Here is a 14,994-nt window from a genome sequence, read left to right as displayed (position 1 = left end):
AAATATATAATATCAAATTGTCAATAAAAAATTCATTTATTTGGTATCTAATACCAATTTTCAAAGTTTGGGTTCACACTAAGCCTAGTCAATGCAAAATTTGACTAAAATAATATAAGAATTAATATAGTGACACTTAATATGTAGCAAGTAAATAGCACATGTAATTCTTCTATTTTATAGTTTCTATAATGCCACCAACCCAAAAAAAAAAAATAATAATAATAATAAAAAAATTTATATTTACAGGTATAAATTCAAAAAATGAATTACATATGAGTTGGATTCAAGATGCTTTTAATGATAAAATGTATTAATGGTAAATTTTTTTAATTGTCAAGTAATTATTTTATTTAAAAATTCATATTTGTAATTGAAAATATATATAAAATTGAATTTTAATATTTTAACAAAAATCCTCATTCTTCATCAAAAAGCTTTCATTTTTGTGTCATGAAACATAAAATTCACTAATTAATATTGTGTCAGGAAGAACTTTCTTATTTTTTATTTTGATTAGAATCAATTTATAAATTTATATTTAAAATTTTATTTATTTTATGAAAAATAATTTATATATAAAAAATTTATAAAAATATTTTTCATCATTGAATTATAATATTAAACTAATGATATATATTTATATTTAGTATGTATAAGTGTTTTCATATTTTAGGCTTTATTTATTTTTTTATAAAATATTTTTTATATTTTTCTAGCACCCAGAGCACTCAAAAAATGAATCAATAAAAAATTAAAAAGAAAAAATTAAATTATTTTTAATAAAAATAACTTCTCTTCTAAAAAAGTAAGGTTATATTTTATTTTTTAAATTTTGATATCTTATTAAAATATATCAAAATATTTATACATGGTGTAAATAAATATCATTAATTTAATATTATAATTAAATAATAAATTTTTTTTTCATAAAAAAATATTTTTCATATTCATATATAAATTATTTTTCAGAAAACAAATAGAGTCTTAATAAGATTATCAAATTTTAAAAAATAAAAAATAAATTTTTTTAAATGAGAAAATTATTTTTTTTTAAATGATTTAATTTTTTATTAATTTATTTTTTTAAATATTTTGAATATTAAAAAATATTTTTTAAAAAAGTATTTTCGTGTAAAACAAGTAATATTGTAGCATCAAAAATTACTGACCTCTTAGTTTATACTAATATATTTGTGAGGTTTATTAAAAAAAGAGAAAAGAAAAATCATTAGGTGGATCTACTAATAGAATATAGGTCACAAATGGACAAGTAAATAAAATATATAATTTTTTTGGTGGAAAGTAAATAAAATATTTGATATTAGGTAAAAAAAAAAAAAGAAAAAGGTCCCACAGAGTGAGTGCAGACTGAAGAAACAGAGCAAATTGGACTGTAAATTTCTTCAGATTCTCAAAGTTTGGCCATTGCTATTCCTACGTTTGACGTTCTTGTTTGTTTGGTACTCTCTCTCTCTTTTTTTTTTTTTATAATTATAGAAATAAGAATTCTCAAATCAACCCAAAGTGTCGGTGCCACATGTTATTAATGGAATTTGTTCTTAACGCTCTAGGTAAATTTTAGGTGTATTTAATATGAATTTGACTTTGCATAAAATTCAGAGTAATAATCATTAATTATTAAATTAAATTATATTGCGATTTGTGCAAGTTCAATGAATATCAAACTGGTGATAAGAAGGAATTAGTTTGAATGGAGTGATACTGCCCCAAATGAATTAGAGCCGGATGGTTGAAGTGGAGACGTGCCACGGGAGTTTTATGTGATCGTAAGATTTCCAATAAATTGAAAGGAAAATTTTACTGTACAGCCGTACGACCGGCTATGTTATATGGTAGTGAGTGTTGGGCATTAAAAGAGTCGTATGAATCTAAGATAAGAGTTGCAGAGATGAGAATGTTAAGGTAGATGAGTGGCAATACTAGACTAGATAAAGTCTGCAATGAGAGTATTAGAGAAAAGGTAGGAGTGGTGCCAATTGAAGATAAGTTGAGAGATGGGAGATTGAGGTGGTTTGGTCATGTGAAGCGTAAACATACGAAGGCTCTAGTTAGACAAGTAGAGCACATTAGGTTAGAGGATAGAAAGACAAAAAGGGATAGACCTAAATTGACTTGGAGGAGAGTAGTACAACATGACCTAGAATCATTACACATTTCTAAGGATTTAACCCAAAATCGTTCAGAGTGTAGAAAGCGAATCCATATAACCGACTCTAAATTTTTGAGATAAAAGCTTAGTTGAGTTGAGTTGAGTTGAGTTATATTGCGATGTACTTAAAACTAGGGGTAAATTATATTAGTATTTTTTTAATTTAAATAATTATTTAATTTCAATGATTCAATTTTAATTTATTAAAATAAAATTTTTTGACTTTAAATTTATTTTTTAAAAATTTATTTTAATATGTAATAACAGATTTTTAAGTTATTTATTTTTAACCGATACTAAATTAACATTTAATCAAAATAAATTTATATATTATGTTTTATTTATTTATATAAAAACTAAAATATTGACAAATATATTATATATTAATAAAGTATTATTTTAAATTTTAAATTTTATTATTATTATATTATTATTTTCCCAGATTCATGCAAATTAAATTTTAATTAATAATATATATTATTACTTATTTAATTAATAAATTTAATTAAAATAAAATAATTTTATTGATAATAATTATTAATTAATTTAATTATAAATATAAACGAAAAAAAGAAAAAAATGGTAAAAGGGTAATATTATTATTTTATTTATGATAATGTATTTGTTTATTTAATATAGTATTTGAGTTAATTTTATATGCATTAGTATATTATAATTCATTTTGTACACCAATTTAAATATATTTGTGTGTATTTAAAAACTATTTATTAGGTCTTGTTCTATATTAGCTTATTTCATAATATTTAGTCATTAGCATCTTCAAGTGCATGCTTACTACTTGAGGAATCTCATTGTTAGAATCTTTAATTATGGTAATAGATTAATTGTTGACATTTTTGTAATTAAATTCATTTATAATTAATAAAACTAATTATTTGATTCTTATATTTTAAAAATATATTAGTTAGTTTTTATATTTTTATTTAATTTATTTTTTAGTCTCTCTGATCATTTTAAGTGTTAATTTAAATATTATTTAATTTCTTATAATTTAAAAAATATAACTATACAATATATTTATTTTTTAAGTCTTTAACTATCTAATTTTAGTAACAGTAATTTTTTTTTCTTATTTGAATATATTGATTAATAAAAAAACTTGATTTAAAAAAAAAAAAAAAAAAAAAAAAAAAAAAAAAAAAAAAAAAAAAATATATATATCAAAAAAAAAAGACTAAATTATTATTAAGAGGGAATAATAATAATTCTTTCTAAATAATTTATTACTTACAAAAAAAAAGTTTGAAGCTGCACAAAGTGGTTGACTAACTGGTTTATTTGTTTATTTAATAAATAAAAAAAAAAAATTTTTATTAATTATTTTTTTTTTCAAATAATTACATTTTTAAATAATTAAGACTTTAATATTATTAGTTAAAATCACTGATTTAAGATTTAAAATCTATTTTTTTTAATTTAAAAACTTTGATTTACTATAATTATACTATTACACAAAATACTTATTAATTAAATATTTATTATTTAAGGTAAAATAAATAATTAATTATGATGTATAATATATAAAGTTTGTCCTTTGATACTATTTAAAAAAAATAAAAAAAAATGGTAATGTTAATGAATTAGAAAGAAAAACAAGAAGATGTTAGTTCAGAAGAGGAAATCAATCTCACCAAATCATAATAATTTTATACTTTATTAATTTATAATAATTGAAATTTCAAACCACAAGAAATTGATTTTCAAACAGTCATCATCTATACTATCACCATCTCATAATATATAAAAAGTGAATTACAATTTTTTTTAAAAAAAAAAAAAGTCAATAGACCTAATGGGTTTTTTTATTATTATTATTTTTAATTTTTATATTTGACTATAAAATAATTATAGCTAAGATCTGGGGACCAAATTCATAATAGTTTGACTAGGCTGTATGATAAGTATTTTTCAACCGCTACTTAAAATACATAAATAATTATATTATGAAATAATTTATGTTTTTATTATATTAAATTTTGAAATATTATAATTTCTATATTAATATTAAATATCCATTTAACTTAAGGTAATATTTATGTACTATTTTTTTTATAATAATATAAATATATTTTTCTTATTTTTTAAAATGATTTTATACTACAATATTTTATTTTTAATTATGTAATTAAAGTCAATGTTATATCAATAAATACAAAGAAGTTGAGTGATTAAAATTAGAGTACTTCAAATTGAATTGAATAATTATATTGTATTAAAATCGAAAAAAGAACCTTATTATATGAAGAAAATTGAATTTATATTGACTATTTTGATTCAAATATAATTTTTCATAAAAAATCGAATGCTGAAATTAAATTAGAATCAAATTGAAATATTGATTTTATACATATTTTTTTATATTGTTTAAAAATATTTTATAACTTCATCAAAATTATATATATTTTTCTGTAATTAATATTAATATATATATATAATTAAAGAAAATTAAGTTTTTATATATATATATATTAATATTATCTTTTATTTTTTAAATTTTTAAATAATTTTAATTTTAAATACATTAAATCATTTATAATTCTTAATTATATGATTAAGTCAAATGTTAGTAATATAATATATTTTTTAATTGTTCAATTTTAACACTCGGGTTAAAATTGAAAATAAATGATTGTGAAATTAATAAAAAAAAGTTTATTTTCTAAAAATACTAAGCTTTTCGGCTACATGCACTCAAATGAGATTTTAAAATAATAATAATAATAATTATTATTATTATTATAATTATCGCTCTTTATTTTTATTTCATTTAATTTTTTTAAATTATAATTTATAAGAAAAGAAAATATAATATTTAATAATTAATGTATATATTTAAATTTTATTAATAAAAAAAATGGTAGTAAAACACAACGCCAGATCAAAAATGGGAGGGCCGTTTCTATTGACCCGGAAATTTCGGCCATGAATGTCGGTACGTGGAGGAAGTTGGATAATTTCCCATTCAGCATTACGAATAGTTTTTTTTTTTTTTGCAATAAAAAAGTTAAAATTAAAATAATAAATTTTTTTTAAATCATATTAATCATAATGCTTTTTTTTTTAAATACAAAGAAATGCTAATTCCCCTTCTGGTGTGATTGGATTTTTTTTTTTTTGTCCTTGTCTTTGCTTAGCTTATAATATTTTCATCATTAATGATGATTGTCAACTTCATTTGATCAATCTCTAATAATTTCTATAATAATTTCGTGGCTTTTAGTTTATCACAATTGAAATAAAGATAATAATTACTCTTAATTTTTTTAATAGAATTAAAAAATTTAATTAAAAAAAATTAAGATTATAAGAATTAAATTGAAATGAATCCTTCTTCTTCGTGAAAATACTATTAAATTTTGATGAATTTAATTTTTTTTAAAAAATATTAAAGATGGAAAATAAAATTTTTATATTTTTAATTTTTTAAAAAATAAAAACGATTATGATTTGAATCCTAAATTTGGCATTATTAAATTACAAAATTATTAGATAAAAATATTATTAAAAAATAATTATTTATTTAATAATGACCCTTAATTAGGACCGTTACTAAGTACTTTGTCCTCTAAAAAAAGGTTAAGCCGAGCAGAATAATAAACAAACAAAACAAGAAGCATGGGAAATAATCTTGACCGTTAAAATCAAATAATCATATTAAATTGATTAAAGTTGTATTAAATTAAATTAAAAATCAATTATATATATAATTTTATTTTCAAATATATTATATTATTTAAATATAATTAAATATATTACAATTATTATGTTATATATTATAATTATAAATATAAATAATTTAATATTATCTCCTATGTTTTTTAATTTTTACATTAAACAATATTTTTATAGTATACTTAATTTTTAATTATATATTTTTTTTATGATTAAAGATTCATAATAAAAAATGAATAAAAAGGCAAAGAGCAAGTTTTCATGGCAACCCAAACACCAGCAGAATCTTAGCTGGATGCACCTCTCCCCCTTTCTGTGTCTCTCTCTTTCCTTCCCTTTTCTTCCTCTCTTTTCCCTCTTCTCAATCTTTTCAACTCTTTCCCATTTAACATTTTCCTCCTTCCTTTTCTCTTACTTTCCCTGGAAAATACACACTCATTCTCTGCACTGAAATCACCAGTTCACTTACACCCCACAATGCCAACCTCTTCTTCCTTCTTCTTCATCACATTCTTCGTCTTATCCTGTGCCCCTCGCCACTTATCCTCCACCCCCAACCGTAGGATCCTCCACCAACCTTTCTTTCCACTTGACACACTTCCTCCTTCTCAACCTCCTTCTACTTCCCCTCCTACTCCATCAACGCCTCCTAAAATCCCTTTTTCCACTACTACACCTAATCAGTCCCCTTTTTTTCCTTCCTACCCTTCTGCTCCACCTCCTCCTGCTCCTGCTACATTTGCTTCTTTCCCTGCTAATATCTCCTCTCTCATTCTACCTCAGTCTTCTCAACCCAAACCCAATTCCCATAAACTCCTCGCTGTTGCAATTTCGGCTGTCGTCTCTGCTATTTTTATCTTGGGTATTTTCGTGTTTTACTATGGCCGGCGCCGGCGACTCCGTGGATTCTCTGATGACAAGACTTATAGATCGGATAACAGTAACAGACTGCACCCAGCTGATGCGGACACTACTAACTCTACTCGTCACAAGCTAAGAACCACTTCGACTAGCTCTGAGTTTCTTTATTTGGGTACTTTGGTTAATTCGCATACCATAGATGAAGGTTCTAATGCTCAAGACAATGCTAATGTTGGGTCGGATCCTCGGAAATTGGATTCGCCGGAGTTGCTCCCACTGCCACCGCTTAACAGGCAGAGTTCCAGGCTGAATTTCGGGAATGGAGAAGTGGGGTATACTGCGGATGAGGAAGAAGAGTTTTTCTCGCCGCGAGGGTCTCTGGGAGGTCGAGAGAGCTCGAGCGGGATGGGATCGGGGTCCAGAAGAGTGTTTGCGGCTGTCGGTGGTCAGGATTTTGATGCAGGAAGTACTGGCTCAAGCACGTATTCGTCTTCTACTTCGGGCTCTCCTGCTCGGTCTCAATCACTTAGTAGTTCTCCGCTAGTAAGGTTGAGTCCACGACCAAAATCGCCGGATGCTGCTGTTCTTCAGCCTGCTCCAGCACCTCCTGCCCCGCCTCCACCACCACTAATGCCTCTTCATAACGACCGGAAGTTTCCATCACGGTTTCCGTCTGCTGCCTCGTCTCGAGATGAATCGCCGTGTGTATCGTTTAATTTGGACCGAAACACACAGTCTCCATCAGCGTCCTCTGCTTCTTCATCGCCCAACAGGAGTTTGGAGAAAAGCGCAGGTGCATCACCGCGAATATTGAATGATTTGGATCGAAATGTGCGGTCTCCATTGCTGTCGCCAGCAAATGTATTGAATGTTTTGGATCAAAATAGGCAGTCCCCTTCACTATCATCTGTTTCTACATCACCTGACAGAAGTTTGGAGAAAAGTCCGAATGCTTCTCCTAGAATATCGAATGATTTGGATCGAGATGTGAGGTCCCCACATCTGTCTTTTACTTCTACTTCGCCAGATAAAATTTTTGAGAGGGCCTCGTCTCCGAGATTATCGAATGGTTTGGATCGAAATGCGCACTCGCCTTCATTTTCTTCAACTTCGACTTCACCAGGCAGAGATTTGGACAAGAACCCACTCGCATATCCCAGAATTTCAAATGTTTCGGATCAAAGTAAGGGGTCTTCTTCACTGTCTTCAGCTTCTTCGTCGCCAGGTAGAGGTTTGGAAAAGAGCCCAGGTGCATCACCAAGAATGACTTCGAGTGTTTTTGGTCTAAATGCGAGAACTAGCAGTGTTTTAGGCCAGCCTATTTCAGTTCCACCTCCTCCTCCTCCTCCTCCTCCTCCTCCACCACCACCACCTCCACAACAACAACAAAGATACGGGAACTCTCCAGTTGCGTCAACTCGGACAGGCCAACCAATTACCAAACCGCCAGAGCTTATAACGCCTTCAATGCCTTTTGTATTACAAAGAATATCTATGGTGTCTCCAATTGAATTGCAACCTAGTTCTAAAACAATTGAGGATGTGGACGAGACTATCAAGCCAAAGTTAAAACCTTTGCACTGGGATAAAGTTAGAGCGAGCTCCGACCGAGAAATGGTTTGGGATCAGCTCAGGTCAAGCTCCTTTAAGTAAGATACTGAACCCTCTGTGACTTCTACCTTGTGTTTGGTATTTTATCTGTTTTCTTTATAGTAGTTGAAACAGGCTTATAGTTGTTCATTTCTTTTGTGGATTACACCTATATCTCCTGCTTATATTCATATAATTGAGTATTTTGCAGGTTGAACGAGGAGATGATGGAAACACTGTTTGTTGTAAACACTCCAAACCCAAAACCAAACCAGACAACTCCACGTTCTGTTATTCCATCACCAAACCAGGAGAATAGGGTACTTGATCCCAAAAAGGCGCAGAACATAGCAATTTTGCTCAGGGCACTCAATGTGACAATTGAGGAAGTTTGTGAAGCCCTTTTAGAAGGTAACTGTTTATGTACTTTTGTTATGCATGGTTCAGATGCCTAATGCTTACACATTTTAGTGCCACATGTGGGTCCATTGGATGTGTTGGTTCTATCTTGTAAATGTATGCTTGGAAGTCTGAAAATAACCTTTGTATTCTGTAGCTTGAACACATGGGGATCCTTCAGATAAAGCAATATGTCATTAATTAGGTCTCTTTTTTATTGCTAGCAACTTACATTATAAGGTAGATTGGCTCGTTAAGGCGCTCGCGCGCACACATACACACACTATTAAGTACATAGGACATTGGTTATCAGGTTCAACCTTATCATACTTCAGTGTCATAATTCAGTTCAACTGTATCCAACTTTAATGTTACAATTATCTGTCATTAATATCTTATAGCAAACAAATGGTAAAGGTTCATGAATTATTGGCGGCATGGTGCAGTTGAAAACTGATACTTCTTTCCTAAATGACATCTTGAATAAATGAAACTTTAGATGATCTTTCATTCTTTCAAAAGTCATTCTAATTAAAGGCGATGGAGCTTTAAATGGTCCTTGTTCATAAATGTGTCTATCTTTGACTTTTTGATTCTATGCTACATGTTTATTCTTGAATCATAGGCCCACAACGAAAGTATGTCCCACTTATATGCAGGCAATACAGATACACTTGGAACTGAGCTTCTAGAAAGTTTATTGAAGATGGCTCCTACCAAAGAAGAAGAACGTAAGCTAAAGGAATATAAAGATGATTCACTAAACAAGCTTGGTCATGCTGAGAAATTCCTCAGGGCTGTGCTTGATGTACCTTTTGCATTTAAGAGAGTGAATGCAATGCTTTACATAACCAATTTTGAGTCTGAGGTTGAGTACCTCAAGAGGTCTTTTCAAACTCTAGAGGTAAATAATGACTTCCATCCTCTTTCAATTTTGCCCCCTTTTGTTGCTTGCAGCCTTTTGCTAAAATCATTCATGTTAAGTCAATGATTTCCTTTTAACATGAGATTCCTCAACATTGGAAAACATATAGTAGTCATTTTGCTTAAATCCTTCATTGAAGTCCCATTTTAGCCATGAGTGAATGGTTGTTGAATGGCATAGTTTCTTAGCCATTGCCCGTGAAGAACATCTAACCATACACTATTCATATTTAGACACGCATACATATTTTGTTATGCTCTCCAATTTGTGTTTCTAACTGAGAGCTCTGTGCTCATATTCAGTGCTGGTGGGGGCGCTTCACTCATTTTAGCCTTTAAATCCATGCAATTTCCCTTCATTATTGAAGTTGACCTCTTGTCTATTTCAGTCTACATGTCTCACTTGTTTTACCTTTTCACAGGCAGCCTGTGAAGAACTGAGAAGTAGTAGGATGTTCTTGAAACTTCTAGAAGCTGTGCTCAAGACAGGGAACCGCATGAATGTTGGGACTAACCGTGGTGATGCCCATGCCTTCAAGCTTGACACACTTCTCAAGCTTGTTGATGTCAAGGGTGCAGATGGAAAGACCACACTCTTGCATTTTGTTGTACAGGAAATTATAAGAACTGAAGGTGCTCGTCTTTCAGGTATCAACCAAACTCCAAACTTCATCTCAAGTGAAGATGCTAAGTGTAGAAAGCTTGGCCTGCAAGTTGTTTCTGGTCTAAGCTCAGAGTTCGCTAATGTGAAGAAAGCAGCTGCTATGGATTCTGATGTACTTAGCAGTGATGTTGCCAAACTTTCCAAGGGCATTGAGAACATCAATGATGTTGTGCAATTAAATGAAACAATGGGGGTGGATGAAACCAGACAGAAATTTTCAGATGCAATGAAAAGATTCATGAAAATGGCGGAGGAGGAGATCTGTAGGATTCAAGCCCATGAAAGTGTTGCCTTGTCTTTAGTGAAAGAGATTACAGAGTACTTCCATGGGAATTCAGCTAAGGAAGAAGCTCACCCTTTCAGAATCTTCATGGTGGTGAGGGATTTTCTGAGTGTCCTTGATCGGGTATGCAAAGAAGTTGGTATGATAAATGAGCGAACGATAGTTAGTTCTGCCCATAAGTTTCCAGTTCCTGTAAATCCAACTCTGCCACAGGTATTTTCTGGACCCAACGCTAGGAAGCAATGCAGTTCCTCTGACGATGAGAGTGCATCTTCTTAGCATTTATGGCCTGCACGAGGTTGAATTTTTGTTGCATTCCAGAAACTGCCTAAGGCTGGTGTTTGGGGTTGGCTGGGTTTGGTGCAGGCCCGCCTGCCAGATTCCTGTAATTTATTATTTTTTGTCCAATATTTGTATAAAGTTTTGAGTTTGCTTGTCTTATAAATAGTATACGGAGATCTTCCTTGAGAAGAATAAGGCAGAAGTGCTCGATCTGGTGGGTGGGTAATGACCTGTTATAGGAACGTTGTTTAGTTATAGAATTAAAGCTGTGATTATAGCAGACAAAAAAAAGGCTCGACTACTGGATTTTCCTTTTATATAGAAGAATTTGTGCTACATTCCACCAAATTATCATTTTATATCCTGAAATTCTAATCTAATCATGGTTCGGTTGCAGTAAACAGATGGAACTCTTTTTAGACAATATATGGTCGGTGATGATCCAACCGTCATCTTTGAAATGAAGCCTATTAAATATAGAGAGAATACTGAACAAATTACATATTAATTCATTTTATTATAAATTTATATAAATAATTGAGTTATTTTATGTGACTAAACCAATTATTTATGTTTACCTTTCATTGTTGTTTACACCTGATGTGGGGACTTAAATACCTAAAAAAAGCAATTTTATTTTACCTTCATTTTTCTCCCTCTCCAACAATGATACTTAAAATCCCTAACTCAAACTTGCAAGATCAGAGATCATTTTGAAGTGGGGAGTTCATACACCTGTAATGTAATATGAAGGCTACAATTCTTTTAACCAGAATATACCTTATATCATCCCTACTTCTAATAAAAATATAGTAACCTTTTATTGGGTGGGATGGGAGTTAGTGAGTGACGTGTGGGTTGTGTGAAGGTTGTTCCTAATTCAGAATTCAGTATCTTAAATGGTTAAAGACATTTCTTATTTGTATATGCCTTGCTCGTCTGTAAGGTCTCTGCATCTATGCGTTCTAGGATTCGACGTGCTTCTTCTTCCGTTGCTGGAACCACATTGCGTAACCTAAATCCATTCTTCCTGGCTTTTGCCTCGGGACGTACAGTGAAAGAGAAGTAAAATGTATTTGATACCTGTTTCGCATATAACAAACACAAACAAGAGCATGCTGTTAAATAGACAAGAATTATAGGCAAGTGAAGCACCAGACATGCTATTGAAAAGATAATCCATACCATAAACAATTTTAATTGGAGATCCTTTTTTAAGAGTGACAATTAGCTAATCCGTACTTTTATTTAAAGAGGCTTACCTCACTTGATCTCAGCTCAGGCCTGGTAACATGAGCAACAACTTCAATGTTAATCACAGGCTGCTCTGGGTTTTCAAGTTCCGTGTAAAGAACACATGATTTCAAACGCAGGAAGTCTCCAACATCCACCTGTTCAACAAACATATTCTCATGTAAGCTTTTATGGTAGGAGGCTGTAAACAACGTGCAGCTTGTGCAGTCTGTAAATACAAATCCTAAACCTATAGATCCTCTCTCTCTCTCATGCACATGTCTTCATGCTTGCAGAAGGCACCTAACTTAGAACCACTATCTGTAATTTCAATTTCAAATAAGACACAGTAACAGTTGAATTAGATGATTAAAGACATGTAGATGGGTTTTCACTTCATTTGGGAGATGCAATTACAATAAACTCAATGCTAATAACTGGTGAAAATGAAAAAAGAAAAACAAGGTGCTGGTACTCACTGGTCTTAAGAAATCAACATGATCAACTTCTAGAAAGTAAGGAACCAATCCAGCAAATGCATAAGCAGTTGAGAAAGCCAACTCAAAAGCCCGATGCATCAAAAACCCACCAAAGATTCGACCATGAATGTTCCTTTGCTGCGGCTGGCAAATCAAAGAGTTTTCAAGGTGGGTATCCCTCAGAAGAATGCTGCCTCGGTCAGCTAAGGCTGGCATGTCACAGAAGATTCTTCCCTCAGCCAACAAAGCTTCAAGTCTATTGACCTCACCATTCTCACATTCCTTTCTCTCTTCTACCCTCTTCCTTTTCCTCAGTATACTCCTCGCTTCAGCTTCTTTAAACAGTAACTTTTCTTCTTGAGTTTCTGGTGACAGGTGGTTCACTGGAGCAGCTTTCCCAGTCTTGGAGTCACGGGCCACAAATATAAAGTTTGCCGTCAAAGCTACTGAGTCTGAAGTATCAGAGCCCTCTGCAAAACATTCTTTAGTTCTTTTTTTCTGTTCCTTGAAAGAAAATATTTAGATGATATGAAAACAAAAAATCTAAAATTCAATTCAATTATTGAGAATGTACAAGTTAAAAATGATTACGTTTTAACAGGACAGAAATTAAAACTCACATTTCCTTTCACCAAATGCTTCAAAATTATGTATTGGCAGAGTTTTGATTGAATGAATTATATAAGATTTCTTTAGGAAGTTATGTGAATCTTACATTATAAACAACTATAAAATACAACTACAAAGTCTGAACCCGTCAGATAAAAAACAAATATTGTTTTATCTCGAGAACAGACTCAGTCACGGCAAATTCTGGTGTTACAGTTTTTTGTTATATTCTTTAACCATATCAAATCTCCAGAGTGATAGCAAATTGCAAATTAAATACCTTTGGCGGATTGAATGACTTCCAGTTGAATTTCAATTGACGACCGGCCAACCCATATAACAGAACCAACTATGTTGAGATCAATGTCAACACTGATTGGCTTCCTCAGGACAATTTTGTCAACAGAAGCAGTGACAAGCAAGAGTGGCCTTGTTGTGCTATCATCATCAGAACAGTGCTAATACACAACACACATTTAATCAATAAAGGAAAGGCAGAAGCACCTGATTGTTCCACAACTGTGCCACATTGGAAAATCAGAACCAATTTCTACCACAAAATTGATTACTCTACAATTATCAAAAACCTCAGGCACAAAAGTGGACTTCCATTAGCTGATCAACCTACAAGGGTACAACTAAACCAAGGCCATGGCATATCATACTACTGAAAATCAAAATTCATTATTAACCACAACAGCATGCCAAAAACCCAATTCAGGCAAAGAAATTTAAATTACAACCCAGATACAATTTTTTTATTGGAAAGCAAAAATAGAAGAGGAAATGAATGTAATTAGTACCTTGACAGAAATGGTGCCAGCTAAAGCATCAAGGTCCTCGAGCAACTTCCCAATCCTGACCTCATTCCAAGGATCCCTATACTGCTCTCTAAGTATATAATCAGAAGAAAAATTGTACAAGATGCTTGTACGGCTTTGCTTTGGAGTTTTGGTAAGCAATTCACTCTGTGGAGGTGCATCTTTAGGTGGGTCAAGAAGCCTCTCAAAGATCTTGGACCTTGCTTCCCAGAGAGCACTGGTGACAGGGGAATGGTACATTCCTGGCCATAAAGCAATTGGCTTGCGGGTTTGAGAATTGAGGGTGCCGTTGACTGGAGGGGAATTATTGTCGAAGGGAGTGGCAAAAGTGGAAACCACAGAGATGGTTTTGGGAGAGGAGGAATTGAATTCCATAATTTGGGATTTGCAATACCGTAATCTGTGAGAATGATCGCCTGGAATTAGAGAAAATCAGAGTTGCCCTTCCGGAGTAAGATCTAAGAGGAATTCTTTAGGCAGAGGATTTCTTTTGGCTTGAAGCTGAACCACGAAAACGGTGGAAGGTACAAAACTTGTGGAGTTTAAATAGGGGCAACTTCCACAAAAGTTGGGGCTTAAAACTATGTAATAAAATTCCGACCCATCTTTTCAAATCCGTTGTAGTCTAGTTGGTTAGGATATTCGGCTCTCACCCGAAAGACCCGGGTTCAATTCCCGGCAACGGAAAAACGTATTTTTTTTTAATTTTTTAATATATTCACGACTTCAGTAAAGTTATTTAGGTTCTTTTATTTTGTTATTGATTGTCCCTAATTTTAATTTATAACTTTAAAATTTAGCAGATTGGTCCTTTGCAACACATTTTGAGTTGGAAATGGAAGTAACTTGCAGGATTATATTTTTAATATCAATAATAAACATAACATTCAATTATCATTTTAATAATATATCTTAAATAAATAAATTTTTATATATTTAAAAAAATACTTGATGCGGGATTTACTTATAATTGAGAGTCACCC

General features: G+C 31.2%; 2 protein-coding genes and 1 non-coding gene across 3 annotated transcripts; 2 read left to right on the top strand and 1 right to left on the bottom strand.

Moving 5' to 3' along the window:
- The first annotated feature begins 6,124 nt into the window (after nt 1–6,124).
- Nucleotides 6,125–11,205, top strand: LOC110642888 (formin-like protein 1). Its single transcript, XM_058149947.1, has 4 exons — nt 6,125–8,376; nt 8,529–8,728; nt 9,376–9,620; nt 10,063–11,205. The coding sequence occupies exons 1-4, from the start codon at nt 6,344–6,346 to the stop codon at nt 10,864–10,866; spliced, it is 3,282 nt and encodes a 1,093-aa protein (XP_058005930.1). The 5' UTR covers nt 6,125–6,343; the 3' UTR covers nt 10,867–11,205.
- A 357-nt stretch (nt 11,206–11,562) lies between these two features.
- LOC110642898 (acyl-coenzyme A thioesterase 2, chloroplastic) lies at nt 11,563–14,544 on the bottom strand. Its single transcript, XM_021795092.2, has 5 exons — nt 13,994–14,544; nt 13,471–13,648; nt 12,582–13,051; nt 12,132–12,260; nt 11,563–11,952 (listed from the first exon to the last, which is right to left on the bottom strand). The coding sequence occupies exons 1-5, from the start codon at nt 14,384–14,386 to the stop codon at nt 11,773–11,775; spliced, it is 1,350 nt and encodes a 449-aa protein (XP_021650784.2). The 5' UTR covers nt 14,387–14,544; the 3' UTR covers nt 11,563–11,772.
- An 81-nt stretch (nt 14,545–14,625) lies between these two features.
- Nucleotides 14,626–14,698, top strand: TRNAE-CUC (transfer RNA glutamic acid (anticodon CUC)). The gene has a single exon. It is a non-coding gene; the product is annotated as a tRNA-Glu (tRNA).
- The last annotated feature ends 296 nt before the right edge of the window (nt 14,699–14,994 follow it).

This window comes from Hevea brasiliensis, chromosome 7 (assembly GCF_030052815.1).
Source record: "Hevea brasiliensis isolate MT/VB/25A 57/8 chromosome 7, ASM3005281v1, whole genome shotgun sequence".
Classification (NCBI taxonomy): Eukaryota; Viridiplantae; Streptophyta; class Magnoliopsida; order Malpighiales; family Euphorbiaceae; genus Hevea; species Hevea brasiliensis.
Note: the sequence above shows the minus strand (reverse complement) of the source record. Positions and strands in the feature narration are given on the sequence as shown.